Genomic DNA, 20,271 nt, shown 5'->3' with positions numbered 1-20,271 from the left:
AACAGTGTGAAAGGTTAGGCCTGTGGAAAAATAACAAAGGTGGAACTTGTTGTTCAAGGAAAAATTTCTTGGGTAAATTCTTGGGAGGTATTCTGAGAAGAAAGGAGGGCCTGCCTAACCCCAATTGTTTGGATCCTGGGGAGCCAAGACCATGTGATCCATGGGGAAGGAAGGAATTCAGTGGAGGCCAAGGCTGGCTCCCACCTCCCATCCCCCCCTGGGGTGGGATCTAAGACCCTTCCCTGGTAAGCCACCCACTGATTATTTTCCAGTGATTGCCAAATTCCACCTCCAGCGGGAAAAGATTCCGTTCCTTTCTCACCCAGGAAAGGTTAACGATCAGGAATTTCCACGCACTCCTTGCAGGGACTAATTCAATCTCCAGTGCTGCAGTCGGGATATGAGCTGCCAGGACCCAAGTAAATGTAAGGAGCTCTTGTTGAGAGAGACATTTTTTTTTTCCTAACCATGCAGCAGAATTTATAGAAGATGACTTTTAGAAATCCATTTAAAAATGTACCGACCACTTCAGAAGCAGCTAAAAATCCTTTTGATCAAATTTGGCCTCCCAAGCTGTCTTTTCCTCTGAAAAATCAATCCGAGCCCCTTAAAAGGCCCTGTAATACTAACTGGGCCCAAATCTCTGTGAAAGGAACGGTGAATGTGGAATTCTGCGGCTGAACAGCAGCTTGGCCTGTAGTTCCCAGGTGGAGGAGAGGGTTAAAACTCTCTTGGGACTTTTCAGGAGTCCTGCCTCTGAATCCTGACCTGGCTCCTCCCCCAGCTCTGAGTCCCGAGAACCTTTTAAATGGAGATTTTTTTCCTCTATCCCAACTCACAGGGTCCACTCCCAAAGCCAGGCTCCTTACTGGGGAGTAGAAACATCTCAGTGGGGGGAGTCCCCAGGAGTCACTGGTGATTAGAGCAGGAAACAAAAGTCTTGGAGAAAAGAAAGGAACAGTGCTGAGCCCATAACTTCCTGCCCTCTACAAATAAGAAAGAGAAAAGCCATTGAGACTCTACAGTTTCAAGAGTTTGTGTCACTTGGCAGTTGGGGGGTGGGGAAGAAGAAAAAAATCTTTGCAATGGCAGGACAGAAGTATTTCAAATCTCTTTTTGTTTTAAGACAAACATTCTTTGTAGGTATCAGCATTTTATAAAGCTCTAATAAAGGAAAAATCTGTTATGTATCTAATTCATTCATTCATTCATTCAATCGTATTTATTGAGCGCTTACTGTGTGCAGAGCACTGTACTAAGCGCTTGGGAAGTACAGGTTGGCAACATATAGAGACGGTCATCATCATCGATCGTATTTATTGAGCACTTACTGTGTGCAGAGCACTGTACTTAAGTGCTTGGGAGATACAGGTTGGCAACATATAGAGACGGTCCCTACCCAACAGTGGGCTCACAGTCTAGAAGGGGGAGACAGAGAACAAAACAAAACATACTAACAAAATAGAGTAAATATGTACAAATAAAATAAATAGAGTAATAAATACGTACAAACATATATACAGGTGCTGTGGGGAGGGGAAGGAGGTTAAAATCAAATGAGACATGCAGCAATTACAGGGCAACGAAGTACAAAATCCTCCCAACCAAAATTCTCCTTCCTTTTCATTTTAGAAATCTCTTGGGTTTTTTTCTTCTTTCTTGCAGTTCAACTTTTGTTAAAAATGTTATATGAAGTATTCTATTTCACCGACTGAAAACTGTGATCGGCAGCTATAATTTTGTAGTATTCCAGCGTGTTAAACTCCAAACTGAAGATTTTTAATATAGTCAGTCTGTAGCAATCAGCGCCACAACCACGGTTCTGCCGCCTGCTATCAGTGGTAACGTAAAATATTTCGTTTTTGTTTCTTTAATGGGCCTGTACTGTTAGGTGAAGAATGTATCGGCAGACACGCAAGAAGTGCCTGAGCCACCATCTGACTATGTGGAAAGAGTTGACAGTTCCATGGCATATTCTTCATATGGCAGAATGAATGAGAAGCGGCCATATCCAGACTCTTCCTTCAAATCAACTCCGTAAGTAGTGTGTTTTCCACTTCCTCACTAACCCTTTTTTCTTTTATATGGTATTGGTAAAGAGCTTCCTGGGTGTCAGGCACTGTACTAAGCTCTGGGGTAAGTACCCAGTGCTTAGAACAGTGCTTTGCACATAGTAAGCGCTTAACAAATGCCATCGTTATTATTATTATTATTATTATTATTATTATTATTATTATTATTACAAGTTAGACTTGGACACAGGCCTTCTCCCACATTCATTCATTCATTCATTCAATCGTGTTTATTGAGTGCTTACTGTGTGCAGAGCACTGTACTAAGCACTTAGCACTGTTGTGGCTCGCAGAGGAAGGCCCATGCCGAAAAAAAAAAGAAAATCAAAAATTATATGTTGGCTCTTAAGGAGAAAATTTGGAAAGGAAGGGCTTTATTTTAAGTTTTTATAATGGCATTGGTTAAGCGCTTACTTTGTGCAAAGCACTGTTCTAAGCATTGGGGAGGTTACAAGGTGATCAGGTTGTCCTACGGGGGGGCTCACAGTCTTAATCCCCATTTTACAGATGAGGTCACTGAGGCACAGAGAAGTGAGGCGACTTGCCCAAAGTCACACAGCTGACCATTGTCAGAGCCGGGATTTGAACCCATGACCTCTGATTCCCAAGCCCGGGCTCTTTCCACTGAGCCATGCTGCTTCTCCAAGATGCCTCGACAATCGAGTCAATCGTATTTGAGCGCTTACACTGTGTGCAAAACACTGTACTAAGCACAGTACAACAAAGCTGATAGAAATGTTCCCTGCCCACCAGGAGCTTACAGTCTAGACTGGGAGCCCGTTGTTGGGTAGGGACCGTCTCTATATGTTGCCGACTTGTCCTTCCCAAGTGCTTAGTACAGTGCTCTGCGCACAGGAAGCGCTCAGTAAATATCACTGAGTGAATGGAGGGAGAGACGGACATTAAAATAAATTACTGATAAGGACATAAAGACTTTGGCAATGAGGGTGGGGTGAGTATCAGGTGCTTAAAGGGTAAGCAGCGTAGCTGAGTGGAAAGAGCCCAGGCTTGGGAGTCAGAGGTCATGGGTTCAAATCCCGACTCCGCCACTCGTCAGCTGTGTGACTTTGGGCAAGTCACTTCACTCCTCTGGGCCTCAGTTGTCTCATCTGTAAAAAGGGCATTAAGACTGGGAGCTCCACGTGGGACAACTGGATCTCCTTGTATTCTCCCCAGCGCTTAGAACAGTGCTTTGCACATAGTAAGCGCTAAACAAATGCCATCATTATTATTATTATCCAAGTGCATAGGCAACACGGAAGGAAGAGGAGTAAGAGAAATGAGAACGTAATCGGGAAAGGTCACTTGGAGGAGATGTGATTTTTGTAAGCCTTCAAAGCTGGGGAGAGAGGTGGTTTGTCTTTATATAAAGGGGAAAGGATTTCCAGGCCAGAAGGAGGATATGGGCACAGTGATCTGAACTAAAACACGGAGCACACTGGGTCCTCTTGGCCAGATACTTTGCAACTCCCTTGCTATGGTATTTCAAGCCACTGTCACCAACCTTAGCATCTTTTCTCTTCTCCCATTATCCAAATTTTAATGGGCGTCGGGTCTTGGCTGGGTGTCACTGTGTTTTGAGTGTGAAGTCTAGAAAGGATGGAGTCTCTTCATTCATAGTGAGCAAGCTGGCGCGAAGTGTGTGCGCTGGGCTGTTTGGGAGCATGGGCTGTTTAGGAAAAGAAGGAGGAGCAGGGAATGCTCAGCGGAAGGTGATTGAAGCCTGTTTGCACAGAGTGAGGTCTGGGAGAGGCAGGGAAAATAACCCGAGTAATCCTTCGGGCAGCCAAGAAGCCAGGGAAACTGCAGTTTGCTTTCTACAGTAACACTGAGTTTGGATCAAAGCCTTCTAGACTGTGAGCCCATTGTTGGGTAGGGACCGTCTATATGTTGCCAACTTGTACTTCCCAAATGCTTAGTACAGTGCTCTGCACACAGTAAGTGCTCAATAAATACGATTGAATGAATGAATCAAAGGGCGATCTGTGCCCCTCAGTTACTGGCAACACAGAAAAGTGTCTAAAATAGGGATTCGGGCTTTTAGCCCCAGGTCAGCCAGGGACTATGTCCAACCTGATTTGCCTATATCTACCCCAGTGCTTAGTACAGTGCCTGGCACGTAGTAGGTGCTAACAAATACTGTTGTTATTAATCATCATCATCCTGCAATAGGCCCTCATCTTTCAGGAGAGTTGTTGGTCTCCAAGTAGCCTCTTCCAGCCATTTTTTCAGAGGGTGCTTCTCGCCTATCTGCCAAGGTGATTTAAATGGGGGTGGAAGTACGTGAAAAGAAGTGGACTATGACAGTAGGTTAAAAAAAGAGAGGAAGAGGAGGTCTTTGAGTTAGAAGGAGATATGGGGAGAAGTGCTGTTTTCTAAGGGAATGGGAGTGTTTAATTTATTGATCAGTGGAAATAACCCTTTTCTTCTGTGCAGCCAGAATGCCTGGTGTGAAATAGATAGGTTGGTGGAAATCTTTGAACAAGGTATTCCACTATCAGATGTAGATTTCTTAGTGCCCTAGTTACTCAGGCTTAAAGGTATTCTGGTGTGTAAAGGGTTCTGGAAGGACTGCGTGGAGGGAGCCAAAATGGAAAACTTCCAAGGTGAAGTTGGATATTAAGTAACGTAAGCCGTAATGCCACGACTTCTGACGGCATTAAGCTTTTCGTAAGATCTTGCCAAGGCTGAGGGATGTGTCTGCCCCCAGATCTAACTTAATTTAAAAGTACAGCAACTGTTCTCTTGCTATATGGGGCCTCTCACATCTCAAGTCCTCTCCCCAGCCTTTTTTGGTAGATTGTGAGCCCCTCAGGTGACATGGTCCATGTGTAATTCCCACTTGTATACTCTTTCAATCAATCATTAATAATAATAATAATAATGGCATGTTGCCAATTTGTACTTCCCAAGCGCTTAGTACAGTGCTCTGCACATAGTAAGCGCTCAATAAATGCGATTGATGATGATGATGATTTGTTAAGCGCTTACTATGTGCGAAGCACTGTTCTACACGCTGGGGGGATACAAGGTGATCAGGTTGTCCCATGTGGGGCTCACAGTCTTAATCCCCATTTTACAGATGAGGGAACTGAGGCTCAGAGAAGTTAAGTGACTTGCCCAAGGTCACACAGCAGACATGTGGCGGAGCAGGGATTTGAACCCATGACCAGCCCAGGTTCAAGCCCAGGTTCTTTCCACTGAGCCACGCTGCTTCTGGCTTACTGTGTGCAGAGCACGGTACTAAATGCTTGGGAGAGTACAACACAACAATATGACACATTCCCTGCCCACAGTGAGCTTATAGTTAGAGGGGGACACAGACATTAATATAAATAAATTACAGGTATATAAATAAGTGCTGTAGGGCTAGTGGGGGGTGGTGGTGAGTAAAGGGAGCAATTCAGGGGGACAGAATGGAGTGGGAGAAGAGGAAAGACGGGCTGAGGAAAGGTCTCTTGGAGTTGTGGCCTTCAATAAGGCTTTGAAGGTGGGGAGAGTAATTGCGGGTTGCATATGAAGAGGGAGGGTGTCCCAGGCCAGAGGCAGGATGTGTGGGGTTGGTTGGCGGTGAGATAGATGCCATCGAGGTCCAGTGAGGAGTTTGGCATTAGAAGAGAGAAGGGTGCGGGCTGGGTGGTTGTCAGAGACTAGTGAGGTGAGGCAGGAGGAAGCAAGGTGATTGAATGATTTCAAGTGCTTCTAAGCCAAGTTTCTGTTCGTTGCGGAGGAGGATGGGCGACTACTGGAGGTACCTGAGGAGTCGGGGAAACACAGGCTCAGCGTTTTTGTAGAAAAATGATCTGGGCAGCAGCGTGAAGTATGGACCGAAGTGGAGAGAGGCAGGAGACGGGAGGGCAGCAAGGAGGCGGATAACAGTAATTTCCCAGTGCTTAGTATAGAGCTCTGCACACAGTAAGCACTTAGTAACCACGATTACTGTTATTATCACGGTACCAAAGAGTAACTTTGGTGTAGCACACCTGGAATGTCATAGTCTGGGATTACATTAATGAAAGGAAGGATTGGGCAGTTATTTGATTGTGTTAATTCTTGTAGACAACCTGAGGAATTCAGGTAAGTCATTGACTGAGGACCCCGAATGATGTATTTGGCCTTTCCAGTGGAGTCAGTTATCAGTCAGTCACATTTACTGAGCACTTACTGTGTGCAGAGCACTGTAAAAAGCACCTGGGAGAGTACATTGTAACCGAGTTGACATAGTCCTGAACCACAACAAGCTAAGCACTTGCTCCATTTCTTACCGTGAAGACCGAGACAGTGGGCTCTTAGGTCCTATGGAGCATGTGCTGTCTATTTGTCTCTCTAACCTTCAGTAAATGACTAAAGTATGCAGGAATTTTGTTGGAGAGCCAACCACCTGTACGTTACAGGCTGGAGTCTGCAAACGTGAATGGAGTAGAGCAGAAAGACAAAATGGACTCAATGCATCACACCCAGAAAGCAAAACCACTTGAGGATTTCTACGCATGACAACCTACATCATAGACAGCATATTGTGAAAACGTGTTTTTAGCAAGACGTATTCTTGCTCTCAGAATAACTTTGGACAGTGGTTCATGCTGGAGGAAAAGAAAACTTTTAAATTTAAAGATTTCTAGCAATAGTAGATGGTAGAATTGTTAAAATGACTCACGCTCGCTTGACCCAAGTGCTCACAAATATTATTGACTGTGTAGTTTGCTCTTTTCTCCCCTCTCCCTCCTCCCTCTCCATTTGTCCTAAACTACGTAGTGATGTTCCTTTTTAGGTGGATTGCTCTGGGATAGCTAACCAAAATAAAACTCCTCCATCATCAATCGTATTTACTGAGCGCTTACTATGTGCAGAGCACTGTACTCCAAGAATATGATATCTAAATGCATGTAAAATCAAGTCTCAGATTACCTACAGGCAGTTTGAATGTAAATGAGGTACCCCTTCCATGTGTGTTTATGCGTTCCTCTTCCCCTCCCTGGTGTCTTCAGCATTCTGTAGAACCAGCAGAACTGGTCGGGAAGAATCGTAAGATCGCTTTCCTGTCTGGTGCAGAGTAAGTCATTGACAGAAGGAGGGAAAACAGCTCTTCCCAGTCAGTCTGGGGTGTGCTATGGCTAAATGCTCTTCGCCCTGATTAGAAGGGTTGGTGTTTCGACTCCCTCCAAACTAGGGCCTAAAAGCCCTGCATGTGGTTGGGTTTTCAGGGTTGTGGGCACAGGAAACGTTCAGTGTCTACTTAGTATTCAGTGCATGAATTCTTTGAGTGAGCGCACACGTCTTTGAATGTCTGTCCTTTGGCACTTCTTAATGCTTTTCTTTGAGCAAAGCAGAGAGGGCGGAGGGCACACCACGGTCATTTGGAGGATAAGTCTCACCGCGGAATTTGGTTGTAGTTCTGTTACTTGGACCAGGGATTAACCCCCGATGAGGGATTTGCTTTATGTTTGTTGGTTTGTTTTTTTTTTCTTAGAGTGCCTGAAGTGACTCAAGTCCTCCCGGTGACTTCGCCGGTGGATGGCATCCGGCAGCCTCACTATAACAGCAACAGTAACGTTGAAGTGTCCACAAAGAGGACCCCCAGGAAGGGGAGGGCAGGAAGGTCAAAGAGGACTGAGCAGGACCACTACGACACAGACTACACAACTGGTGGAGAGTCCTGCGATGAGCTGGAGGAGGACTGGGACAGGTACAGAGACGCAAATCAGAGTGGCACTTAGCAGCTTACCTAAAGACGCTGGCTTCTTGAGGGCGAGCCAGACCCCAGTTGGAAACCTGGGCGTTTTCCAAAGCTTGTGTCCGGGAGCCTACGGGAGAAGAAAGTGTGCTTTAGTTCCAGACTCCTTGGAGGTAGTTTGATGTCGGGTGGAGTAGGATATGATCTCTGCCTTGATTTCCCCGAACCTCTTGTGATTGTATGACAGGGACGATGATGATGATGGAGCCTCACACCGAACGACAGTCGAGCCTCGGGCCTGAGACTTTGAGATGGAGAACCTGAGTGGTGGAATTGATGATAGTGATAGTCACTCGCGTTGCATTCTCTGTCTTTTGTCCCTTCCAGTAGCGTTCCCGCTGGCATGGCGTGCAGTGAATGAGTAGGTGGATTAGGGGCTCAGCAGACTGCAAAGTGCCTGGGTGGGTCCCTCCTCCTCTGGCCACCGCAACATGTAGAACCTATTCCTAGCCGAAGTGACTTTTAAAAAAAGGACTTGGGGAGACCTTCTGAGCCACAGCTACTTCTCTTAAAAGACTGTCATTTATATAAGGCCGATCAAATGTGATGGGCCCTAAGTGAGCTTGGAATCTAGGACTTGTTATTCTAATAAATTAAACGTAGAACAAATCCCTCCACCCAAAAGCCAGTAAACATCACCACAGCATTTCTGCTTTTACTGAGCTGGCAAGCAACCAAGAAGCAAAACATTTCAAGTAAAATGCACTCGGGCAGGGCAAACTTTACTTCATGTGAAGGAAAGCATTAAATGATCAATTCTCTGTTAGGATCTTGCAAAGTTACTTGTCAAATTGGGAAATTCAAAAGGGGCGTTTTTCATTGTGTGAACGTGCCCATTACACTAATTCTCCTGAAGGAAAATACTATTTTTAGCCTCTGGTATCTTTAAGACAAAGACTCAAGATTAGTGCGTGGAAGAAGGCCATGGTAAACCACTTCTGTATTTTTACTCAGAAAACACTATGGATATACTACCGGGACGTTTGCAGATGGAAGTGGGGCGTTCTGGGAGAGATGTGTCCATGGAGTCGCTGAGGGTCAGAGATGACTCAACAGCAAAAAACAAGTGACTTTAAACCAGATTCTTTTCATCTCCAGTGAAGTTTCAATGATCAGTTTCTTTGTGGAATTTAGAAGGTTGGAAACTAAAATGTCGAATAAGGAAGTTTCCGTTTCTTACCCTACCCCTCTCTCCGCTACCCAAAAAGTCCATCAGAAGTCACACATCCACAGACATGTCTTGATTCCCTTTATCCCCGGGTAAATGGTTTTGCTTTTTTTCCAGCAAGTGGAACCCACCATGGCTTGCCCCTCGGACTGCTTAGTAGCTGTTCGGGAGGGGTAAAAAGCACATCCACTGCCCTCACCCTCCCTCCCCCATCTGTCCCCATAAAAAGCACTTTCCCCGGGCAAAATCCTATGGAAGTTTGAGTTTTAGATCCCTAAAATTGAATCTTATTCCCCATCTTTAGGGAGTACCCCCCTATTACTACCGATCAACAAAGACAGCTGTACAAGAGAGATTTTGACACTGACCTACAGGAATATAAGAGCTTACAAGCTGAACTTGATGAAGTCAATAAAGAGCTCTCTCGCCTAGATAAAGAGTTGGATGACTACAGAGAAGAAACTGAAGAATACATGGTAAATATTGAGATGATAAAAATGATTCGGCCGGGCGGAGGGGAGAAGCTGTGCTTGATTAATCAGTACCTCATCATAAAATCCCATCCTCTGCTCTAGCAGAGTGAGTTGTTTATGATTCTAATGTTTGTTAGACTTGCAGTCATTGAATTCATTCATTCAGTCGTATTTATTGAGTGCTTACTGTGTGCAGAGCACTGGACTAAGCGCTTGGGAAGTACAAGTTGGCAACATATAGAGACAGTCCGTACCCAAGAGCGGGCTCACAGTCTTGAAGGGGGAGACAGACAACAAAACAAAACACATTAACAAGATAAAATAAATAGAATAAATATGTACTAAGAAAATAGAGTAATAAATACGTACAAACATATATACAGGTGCTGTGGGGAGGGGAAGGAGGTAAGGCGGGGGGGGAGAGGAAGGAGGGGGCTCAGTCTGGGAAGGCCTCCTGGAAGAGGTGAGCTCTAGTAGGGCTTTGAAGGGAGGAAGAGAGCTAGCTTGGCGGATGGGCAGAGGGAAGGAGGGCATTCCAGGCCAGGGGGAATCCGGAGCTCGGAAAACAGCCGTGTTATGTGAGCTAATCCGATTTTCTCTGTTCGAGGAATTTACGCGCCCAGCCGGGAAACCATAGTGATACAGAACTTCAGAATCAGAGAGTTGAAAATCTGTGATAAAATCAGCACATTTCCAGGTCGAAGGCCTTGGATTAGTCTTTCTGTATGAAAAAATGTGTTGCTTGTTGGGGAATAGCAGTGGGAAAGAGCAGACTCCCTGTCTACTCATCTGTCCCGATCTTTGCTTAATCAGAGACCCTTTCCTGACTCTGGAAAATGTCATTCATTCAATCGTACTTATTGAGCGCTTACTGTGTGCAGAGCACTGTACTGAGCGCTTGGGAAGTACAAGTCAGCAACATATAGAGACGGTCCCTACCCAAAAACGGGCTCACAGTCTAGAAGGGGGAGACAGACAACAGTCGATCACAAGAAGAGGCTCCACTGGAGTTAAACAGCATTGTCCCCTTGAACTCCCCATTGGCTAAACCCAAGCGCTTAGTACAGTGCTCTGTACACAGTAAGCGCTCAGTAAATACAATTGATTGATTGATTGACTTAGCTGTGCCCCGTAGTGAAGTAAGGGACAGGAGGCTTCTTGGTCTTCTCCTCTTTTCATGGAGCTATAGCCATAATGTGCTACAGCTACCACGCCGTCATCCTTTAACAGATAATTCAAGGCTGATTTGATAACTTCAGAGGTTTTTAATTCGTCTTTTACTTGTTAAATAGGAAGTCTGACGCTTATAGTCTTTTACACAGTCACAGTCTTTTAGACTGTGAGCCCACTGTTGGGTAGGGACTGTCTCTATGTGTTGCCAATTTGTACTTCCCAAGCGCTTAGTACAGTGCTCTGCACATAGTAAGCACTCAATAAATACGATTGATTGATTGATTGATTGATTGGAGGCTATTTCACGTGAAAGAAAAAAAAGTTAAAAGTTTAGTCCGTTCACCGGCTTGTTTTTCTTTAATAGGCCGCAGCAGACGAATATAATCGACTAAAGGATGTAAAGGCTGTGAGTATTTTGAATTCCAGAGTTCTGTGGGGAAGTAGAAATAACCCTGTTTTTCATTCTCTTCACTGTCAAGATTATTTAAAGGGCCTAGTGACACCCACAGGTTTTAGATGGAAAGACCTTGGAATTGTGATCCATTTCTAATCTCAAATTGGAAATCTAGAAGGTCAAACTACCACGTGCCTCGGTAGTTCTTAGATTGCGTTGCAGTTCTTAAAGCTGGTAGTCTTACCCGTCTTCGTTACGACACGCTTTAGACTAATGGCATGTTACGTGACTGGGGTAGCGTTTAATACGCTTTTTTGAAACTCACTTATAAGAATGTGGACAGGTTCTGTGTCCAGTCTGCTATACTGAGTCAACCTCAGCATTTAGTACAGTGCTTTGCACATAGTAAGTGCTTAATAAAAACCACTAGTATTATTGAGGGGAAGCAGCGTGGCTCAGTGGAAAGAGCCCGGGCTTCGGACTCAGGGGTCGTGGGTTTGAATCCCAGCTCTGCCACTTGTCAGCTGTGTGACTTTGGGCAAGTCACGTCACTTCTCTGGGCCTCGGTTCCCTCATCTGTAAAATGGGGATGAAGACTATAAGCCCCACATGGGACAACCTGATTACCTTGTATCTTCCCCAGCACTTAGAACGGTGCTTGGCACATAGTAAGCGCTTAACAAATGCTAACATTATTGTTTATACCGGGGTTAAGTTTTCCCTAATTTATTTTCCACCTTTTTCTCTTTCAGTCTGCAGATTACAGGAGTAGGAAGAAATATTGTAAAGAACTGAAGAGCAAACTGTCACACATCAAAAGGATGGTCAGTGATTACGACCGACAGAAGTCATAAGCCGATACTGTACCTGGAAATCCTGCAACTGTTAACAGGGAGTATGTGTCTTGTTCCTCTGTAAACGACACAATTTTTTCAGAAGACAAAAAATGGCTTTATATTGTAACGTGGGAGTAGGCACCGCTTGGTGATCTTTAAAAAGTCTTGGTAGCTAATTCAATTCTCATATCAGTGTTGATGCATTTTAAGTACTTTTAATTATTGGCCTCAAGGTTTTCCACACTCTAAACTTTTGTTCCACTATTGAGACAAATCTTTTTCCCTTCCTCCCTCAAATCCAGCTTGAGGAATTTATACATATTGGTTCGGTGTACTTATTGCAGTACCGTACAATCCCAGATACAAAAGCCCCTGTGTACAGACTAACCTCAGTATGAAGCGGTCTCTGAAACAAGAGTGCCTCTGGGAGCTCTGTTTTTAGTGAAGCCTTTTGACTGAAGTCTGCGTGAAAAGTGAAGCTCTTGGCTTAAAGGACAAACTTCTCTTCTAATATTTCCTTCATTCTTTTAATTACCAGCCTATTTGAGTAGCTTACAATTTGTAAATAGGAAGTGAGCTATTTTTTTTACCAGACTGAATACTATGTTCAGTTACGGCAGAGTAAACTGTAAAATGCAAAGATGATGTATATTTTTTAAATTACGGCATTTAAATACATTTTAGACTAGAAATTTTGTCGTATTTTTTTTTTTAAATAATTGGTTCGCCCACTATGGTTTACATGAGTGTTTTTTAACTGATTGGATTGTCACTTTGTATTGTACCAAATAGAACAAGATGACTTTTGTAAACAATTTGTTACCATTGTATCTTAAAGGAATTTTCAGACTGTACATAATTTTATAGCTTATTAAACCTGGTGTTCTCTTCATTTAAAAATTTCCGCCTGGTATCCTGAATGCTCATCATATTCAGTTAAAAATCTGAGCTGGAAGTGTTTCCCCATTGTTTTGGGCTCTGATTTTTTTTTTTTTTTTTAAGACTCCTTGGCAGGAAAACCAAATTGATCTCACTCAAGAACTCATTAAGTCCAATGAAATACTGAATTATTTCTGATTATGCCCTTGTATTTAAGGATAACTTCTTAAATTTTTCTGCTTAATCTAAGGCCAATGATTGAACTCAATAATAAAACAGAATCATTTTCCAAAGGCTTTTGGGTCACTTTGAAGAAATGAATATATTACTGTTTCCTGCTCTGCCTAATTTCCTCAGATGGGTTAAGTGTAAAGAAAATGTCCTGTGTTGTATGCTCAAATCGTTTTTTCCCCTTTTCCCCTGGCTTCTGAAGTTCCAGATTACCCAAAAGCCAGGGCTGTGTGTTTGTATAACTGTTTGTCATAAACAAAGTCACCAATGATGGTGAAAGTGTGTATGTGTCTGTCTGTCTGTCTCTCTCAAGGCCAATTTGGGATTCAGAGTCCTGGCCACATTGGGCACACACACTGACTGCCCCTTGTTGGGCTGTCATTGTGTTCTATGCAAAACATAGCTCGAAGCTCATTTTCATAGTAAAATTCCAACATTTGCGGAAGAATTTGTCGGAGCACCTGTTAACTAGTTGCTAGTTATGTGTTGACTCTTTTTCTCTTTTTGGGGGGGTATTTAAGCGCTTCTAAGGGCTGGGGTAGATACACAGTCCATGTCCCACATGGTGCTCGCAGTCATAATCCCCATTTTACAGATGAGGTAACTGAGGCCCAAAGAAATGGAGTGACTTCCCCAAGGTAATCCAGCAGACAAGTGGTGGAGGTGGAATTAGAACCCAGGTCCTTCTGACTCCTAGGCTCGTGCTTCTGGCGTCAGATAAAGTTCAAATGTGGTGTTTGACCCCATCAGACCCTGCCAGTGTAATAATAATAATAATAATAGCATTTATTAAGCGCTTACTATGTGCAAAGCACTGTTTTAAGCGCTGGGGAGGATACAAGGAGATCAGGTTGTCCCACGGGGGGCTCACAGTCTTCATCCCCATTTTACAGATGAGGTCACTGAGGCCCAGAGAAGTGAAGTGACTTGCCCAAAGTCACACAGCTGACAATTGGCAGAGCCAGGATTTGAACCCATGACCTCTGACTCCAAAGCCCGGGCTCTTTTCCACCGAGCCACGGTCTACCGACTGTCAAATTATACTCTCCCAAGCCCTCTGTAAATTGCTCTGCTCACAGTAAACCCTCAATAAATACAATTGATTGATAGATCTGCGCTTTTGGGGCTGCTGGATAATAATAATAATAATAATAATAATAATAATAATAATGGCATTTATTAAGCGCTTACATTACAGCAAAAAGATGACTAATTCTTCAAAATTGAATTGACTGTGAGAGTTAATTGGGAGAGTTACAGTAATTCATTAGAACTTCTTTCCTCCCATTAGTTCAGTCATTCATTCAATCATATTTATTGAGCGCTTACTGTGTGCAGAGCACTGTAGTAAGCGTGTGGGAAGTACAAGTCGGCAACATATAGAGACGGTCCCTACCCAACAACGGGCTCACAGTCTAGAAGTGGGAGACAGACAATAAAACAAGTAGACAGGTTTCAAAACCGTCAGAATAAATAGAATTATAGTTATATGCACGTCATTAATAGAGTAGTAAATATGTACAAGTAAAATAAAGTAATATGTACAAGTATATACAAGTACTGTGGGGAGGGGAAAGGGAAGGGGAGGAGGAGAGGAAAGAGGGGGCTCAGTTTGGGTCTGTTTAACCTTCTCTGTTCTGTTTTCTATGTGCATTCTTTTTTCTACTCACTTGTTCCCCTTACAGGTCATATAGACTTGCTTTGAGTTACGACTGCAGTGCGCCGATTTTGGAGGCATAAGTGATCAGACGATGGCATCTCTCAAAAGTGAAATCTGGCCAACCTAGAGGTCTAACCTCACCTTCACTAATATCCAAGCGCTTAGTACAGTGCTCTGCATACAGTAAGCGCTCAATAAATACGATTGAATGAATAAGAATTGTGGTATTTGTTAAGCGCTTACCGTGTGCCAGGCACTGTACTAAGCGCTGGGATGGATACAAGCAAATCAGGTATTTTGTGTATCTATTTTGTGGCACAGAGTAACATCATCATCCTCAACTTCCATATCCATTTCACAGATGAGGAAAGCGGCACGGAGAGATTTAATCCATTTGCCCGCCATCAAACAGCGGGTGAGTGAGAGCTGGAATTAGACCCCAGCTCTTCTGACTCCTAAACTTTTTTAGAAGGATATTTAAGTGTTTACTACATGCCAGGCACTGTAGTAAGCACTGGGTTAGACACTAGATAATCAATTGAACACAGTCCATGCCCCACATGGGGCTCACCGTTTTAATTTCCGTTTTACAGATGAGGGAACTGAGACAGAGAGAAGTTACTTAACTTGCCTAAAGGACACACAGCAAAGACGTGTCAGAACTGGGATTAGAACCCAGATCCTCTGACTTCCAGGCCTGAAGTCTTTCCATTAGGTCATATTACTTCTCAGACCGTTTTTTTTTTTTCTCTCGGCTGTGTGTCTGCGTGTGCTCTAACGAGGCTGAGAAAGTAGAAGTCTTGTGTCTAATACATTCTTGGAGTTAAGCATTTATATTAAGATGCGGTCAGATATTTAACACACCTATCATAGTTCCAAGTTTTTATGCAGCTTGGTCATTTCTGAGCTCTTGGAACTTGTTTCTCTAGTCATTTTTCATGGAAAAAAATGATAAGAAATACCGGTCCGGTGGGTGTGTTTTTTTGGCTTTACATAATTCATATTTTTCAGACAGGGGTATAATTAACAGATTCAGAGAGCTTATTTTGCTGTTGCTTAGGTGTTGGCAATTGCGACAATAGTCACATTGGTTGAGAATGTAAGAGAGCAAGATCTGGCCATATTTTCTGATTAGTGAGGACAGTAGTTAGCCCTACCCCAATATAGAAAGGCCAGTTCACACTGTAGTCACCTAGAGAATGGACCTTCATTTGGGTTTCCCAATAAGTGAGAATTTTGAACAAAATCATTTATTTCAGTGCAGATGGGGTTAAGTTGTTTGTGGGCAAAGAACATGTCTCTTGTTATGTTCTACTTTTCCCAGCACTTAGCACAGTGTATTCCATCCGGTGGATACCGCTCTTCAGATTGCTTCACACATAGCGCTTGATGAATGCCATTATTATTATTATTATTATGGGGATTAAGACTGAGCCCCACGTGGGATAACCTGATCACCTTGTCACCTCCCCAGCGCTTAGAACAGTGCTTCGCACATAGTAAGCGCTTAACAAATACCATCGTTATTATTATTATGGGGATTAAGACTGTGAGCCCCACGTGGGACAACCTGATCACTTTGTACCCTCCCTAGCGCTTAGAACAGTGCTTTGCACATAGTAAGCATTTAACAAAGACCATTATTATTATTATTATTATTAGCCCCCAGTGGGACAGGGAATGTGTCCAATATGCTCATTCTGCATCAACAACACTGCTTGGTGCACCAAGTTAGCGCTTAACAGATACCACAGTTGTTCATTCATTCATTCAATCGTATTTATTGAGCGCTTACTGTGTGCAGAGCACTATACTAAGCGCTTGGGAAGTCCAAGTTGGCAACGTATAGAGACGGTCCCTACCCAACAATGGGCTCACAGTCTAGAAGGGGGAGACAGAGAACAAAACAAAATATATTAACAAAATAAAATAAATAGATTAAATATATACACACAAAACCAGATAAGTTCTCCATCAGCACCCCACCTCATCATACTACGTAACAGAAATACGATTTCCTACTTGGCCCCCCAAAACCAACTTTACGGCTCTGTCTAAAGCCAGCCCCGCTGATTGTCAGTTCATGCCAAAACCACTTTGCCTAGCTGGGCTCTTTTCAAACAATAATAAAATGAGTAAGAATACTGTCTTGAGAGTCTGTGTGGCCAGACTTAAGGAATTATAGAGGGATGGCTCTCCAAGGCAGGTCATATCGACAGCTTTCTTCAGAGCAATTGTGTGCTTCCTGAAAGTTCAGTCAGTGTTATTACTACGTGGGTGGGGATGTTCCCAGTCTCTGGGGTACAGTAACATACACAAAACAGGGATCTCACCACCCATGAGAAGTGGTTTGAACACACGTCTCCCATTGTTCTTCCTCCTGAGACATCCCCGCAGGCTTCCGGTAGCAGACTGCTACTCCTTGTGTATTGGTGTGTCCACAAGAGGTTGAAAGCACTAGGTGACTCTTAGAGGATCCTTTTTTTCTATTTGATTTTTCCTGTGTCCATGGGTTTTTTTGTTTTTGAAGAACTTCAGGAGTCAGGCATTGGCCTCATGGAGGTGTCTAGTAATCCTGGATGAAGTACTGAATGTTCCAAAATTTTGTTCTTGCCCCATAATTGGATGGGCAGGAATTTCTGTAAACCAAATCTGGTTGCTCCTTACTTAATCCTGCCTTTTTTTATGAGCATTCAGTACTGTATTAGTGTCCATTATGACAGGTTACCACAACCTTACCTTCCTTCATCCCAGTGATGCTTAAATCTAGTTCACATGGCACAGTGAAGCATAGGGCTGGTGCAGGTAATCATTTAAATAATGATAAATTTTGTTCTTGCCCCATAATTGGATGGGCTGGAATTTCTGTAAACCAAATCTGGTTGCTCCTTACTTAATCCTGCCTTTTTTATGAACATTCAGTACTGTATTAGTCAGTGCTCAATTATGACAGGTTACCACAACCTTACCTTCCTTCATCCCAGCGATGCTTAAATCTAGTTCACATGGCACAGTGAAGCGTAGGGCTGGTGCAGGTAATCATTTAAATAATGATTTAAATCATTAGTGGGACTGTGAGCCCACTGTTGGGTAGGGACTGTCTCTATATGTTGCCAATTTGTACTTCCCAAGTGCTTAGTACAGTGCTCTGCACATAGTAAGCGCTCAATAAATATGATTGATGATGATGATGATGATTTCATTCACCTCAACCTCAAATAGCTCAATAAACTCATTTCACGTGCCCCAAGAGACCTTCCCTGCACCATTCCTTTTGCTGATTTAAGTTGGAAAAGTTGACCTAAAAAGCTATTTTAAAAGGCTACATCGGCTTGTAGACCTGAGATGTTGGCATGACAGACAAAATAACATGGTAGGACTTACCCAGCCAAGGCCAAAGCAGTGCAGCATAGTGGAAAGAGCATGGACCTGGGAGTAATAGTCTATATTAATTAATCCAACCTCAGCTTCACCGACTCTGTCCTCTCCTGGTTCTCTCCTATCTCTCTGGCTGCTCATTCTCAGTCTTTTTGTGGGTTCTTCCTCTGCCTCCCACCCCGTAACTGTGGTGAGGGGGGGTCCCCTCAAGGTTCAGTTCTGGGTCCCCTTTCTATTTTCTATCTACACTCACTCCTTTGGAGAACTCATGTGTTCCCATGGCTTCAACTACCACCTCTCTGTGGCTGATTCCCAATTCTATACTTAACACAGATTAGGAGCAGGGGCCTGGGCTCCCATCCTGGGCCTGGGGGGGTTCACCTGTGTCCAGGCCTGGGCTCCCCCCAACTAGTTTGGGGGTCTCCCATGTCCAGGCCTGTGCTCCCACCTTAGCCTGGGGTGGGGGAGTAGGGGGTCTTCCTTGTCCACTGAGGCGCAGGCTGAGGGCACTGACCAGAGGCCTGTGCGCCCATCTCAGCCTGCGGGAGGGTCCTTCGTGCTGAGGCACAGGGTGGGCAGTGACCAGAGGCCTGTGCTCCCACCTCAGCCCAGATGTCTCCCTTGTCCTCTGTGGGGCAAGGGGACAGCAGTGACTGGGGGCCTGGGCTCCCACCTCAGCCCGGGAGGTCTCCTTTGTCCTCTGAGGCTCAGGGGGAAGGGCAGTGACCAGAGGCCTGGGCTTCCCTTCTCAGCCCGGGGATGACCCTTGTCCTCTGAGGTGCAGGCTGAGGGCAGTGACCGGGGGTCTGGGCTCACCCCTCAGCCCGGGGATGACCCTCGTCCTCCGAGGGGCAGGCTGAGGGCAGTGAGCGGGGGCCTGGACTGCCCCCTCAGCCTAGGGGTGACCTTTGCCCTCTGAGGCACGGGCTAAGGGCAGTGACTGGGGGGCCAGGCTCCCACCCCTGCCCAGGGATGACCCTCGTCCTCTGAGGCGCGGGCTGAGGGCAGTGACCAGAGGCCTGTGCTCCCCCCTCAGCCCAGGGATGACCCTCATCCTCTGAGGCGCAGGGGGAGAGCAGTGACCAGAGGCCTGGCCTCCATCCTCAGCCTGGGGGTCTCCCTCATCCTCTGAGGGGCAGGCTGAGAGCAGTGAGCGGGGGTCTGGACTCCCACCTCAGCCTGGGGGTGACCCTCATCCTCTGAGGCTCAGGGGGAGGGCAGTGACCGGGGGTCTGGGCTCCCCCTCAGCCCAGGGATGACCTTCGTCCTCTGGGGTGCAGGAGGAGAGCAGTGACCAGAGGCCTGGGCTCCCCAGCCCGGGGATGACCCTCCTCCCCTGAGGGGCAGGGGGAGAGCAGTGACCAGAGGCCTGGCCTCCATCCTCAGCCCAGGGATGACCCTCGTCCTCTGAGGTGCAGGCTGAGGGCAGTGACCAGAGGCCTGGGCTCCCACCTCAGCCCAGGGGGATCTCTCATCCTCTGAGGCGCAGGCTGAGGGCAGTGACCAGAGGCCTGGGCTCCCACCTCAGCCCAGGGATGACCCTCGTCCTCTGAGGCGCAGGAGGAGAGCAGTGACCAGAGGCCTGGCCTCCATCCTCAGCCCAGGGATGACCCTTGTCCTCTGAGGCGCAGGCTGAGGGCAGTGACCAGAGGCCTGGGCTCCCACCTCAGCCCAGGGGGATCTCTCATCCTCTGAGGCGCAGGCTGAGGGCAGTGACCAGAGGCCTGTGCTCCCACCTCAGCCCAGGGATGACCCTCGTCTTTTAAGGCGCAGTCTGAGGGTAGTGATCCGGGGATCTGGGCTCCCTCCTCAGCCCGGGGATGACCCTCCTCCCCTGAGGGGCAGGGGGAGAGCAGTGACCAGAGGCCTGGCCTCCATCCTCAGCCCAGGGATGACCCTCGTCCTCTGAGGTGCAGGCTGAGGGCAGTGACCAGAGGCCTGGGCTCCCACCTCAGCCCAGGGGGATCTCTCATCCTCTGAGGCGCAGGCTGAGGGCAGTGACCAGAGGCCTGGGCTCCCACCTCAGCCCAGGGATGACCCTCGTCCTCTGAGGCGCAGGCGGAGGGCAGGGACCCGGGGGTCTGGGCTCCCTCCTCAGCCTGGGGATGACCCTCCTCCCCTGAGGGGCAGGGGGAGAGCAGTGACCAGAGGCCTGGCCTCCATCCTCAGCCCAGGGATGACCCTTGTCCTCTGAGGTGCAGGCTGAGGGCAGTGACCAGAGGCCTGGGCTCCCATCTCAGCCCAGGGATGACCCTCGTCCTCTGAGGCGCAGG

The 20,271-nt window shown here is 45.8% G+C and overlaps 1 protein-coding gene across 2 annotated transcripts in view; it reads left to right on the top strand.

Annotated features, from left to right (window-relative positions):
* Positions 1-14,810, top strand: part of OCLN (occludin) — a 31,715-nt gene extending 16,905 nt beyond the window's left edge. The window contains exons 5-10 of one of the 2 annotated variants that reach the window (XM_038765818.1): positions 1,892-2,037; positions 7,543-7,758; positions 9,279-9,450; positions 10,985-11,026; positions 11,767-11,909; positions 14,646-14,810. In XM_038765818.1, coding sequence (XP_038621746.1) covers positions 1,892-2,037; positions 7,543-7,758; positions 9,279-9,450; positions 10,985-11,026; positions 11,767-11,868 — 678 coding nt within the window. In that variant the 3' untranslated portion in view covers positions 11,869-11,909; positions 14,646-14,810. Of the gene's footprint in view, positions 1-1,891; positions 2,038-7,542; positions 7,759-9,278; positions 9,451-10,984; positions 11,027-11,766; positions 13,416-14,645 lie in introns of those variants that run through there. The other variant, XM_038765817.1, reaches the window with a different exon arrangement.
* Positions 14,811-20,271: the final 5,461 nt, after the last annotated feature.

This window comes from Tachyglossus aculeatus, chromosome 23 (genome assembly GCF_015852505.1).
Source record: "Tachyglossus aculeatus isolate mTacAcu1 chromosome 23, mTacAcu1.pri, whole genome shotgun sequence".
Classification (NCBI taxonomy): domain Eukaryota; kingdom Metazoa; phylum Chordata; class Mammalia; order Monotremata; family Tachyglossidae; genus Tachyglossus; species Tachyglossus aculeatus.
The sequence above is the reverse complement of the archived record's forward strand: the minus strand, read 5'-3'. Positions and strand labels throughout refer to the sequence as shown.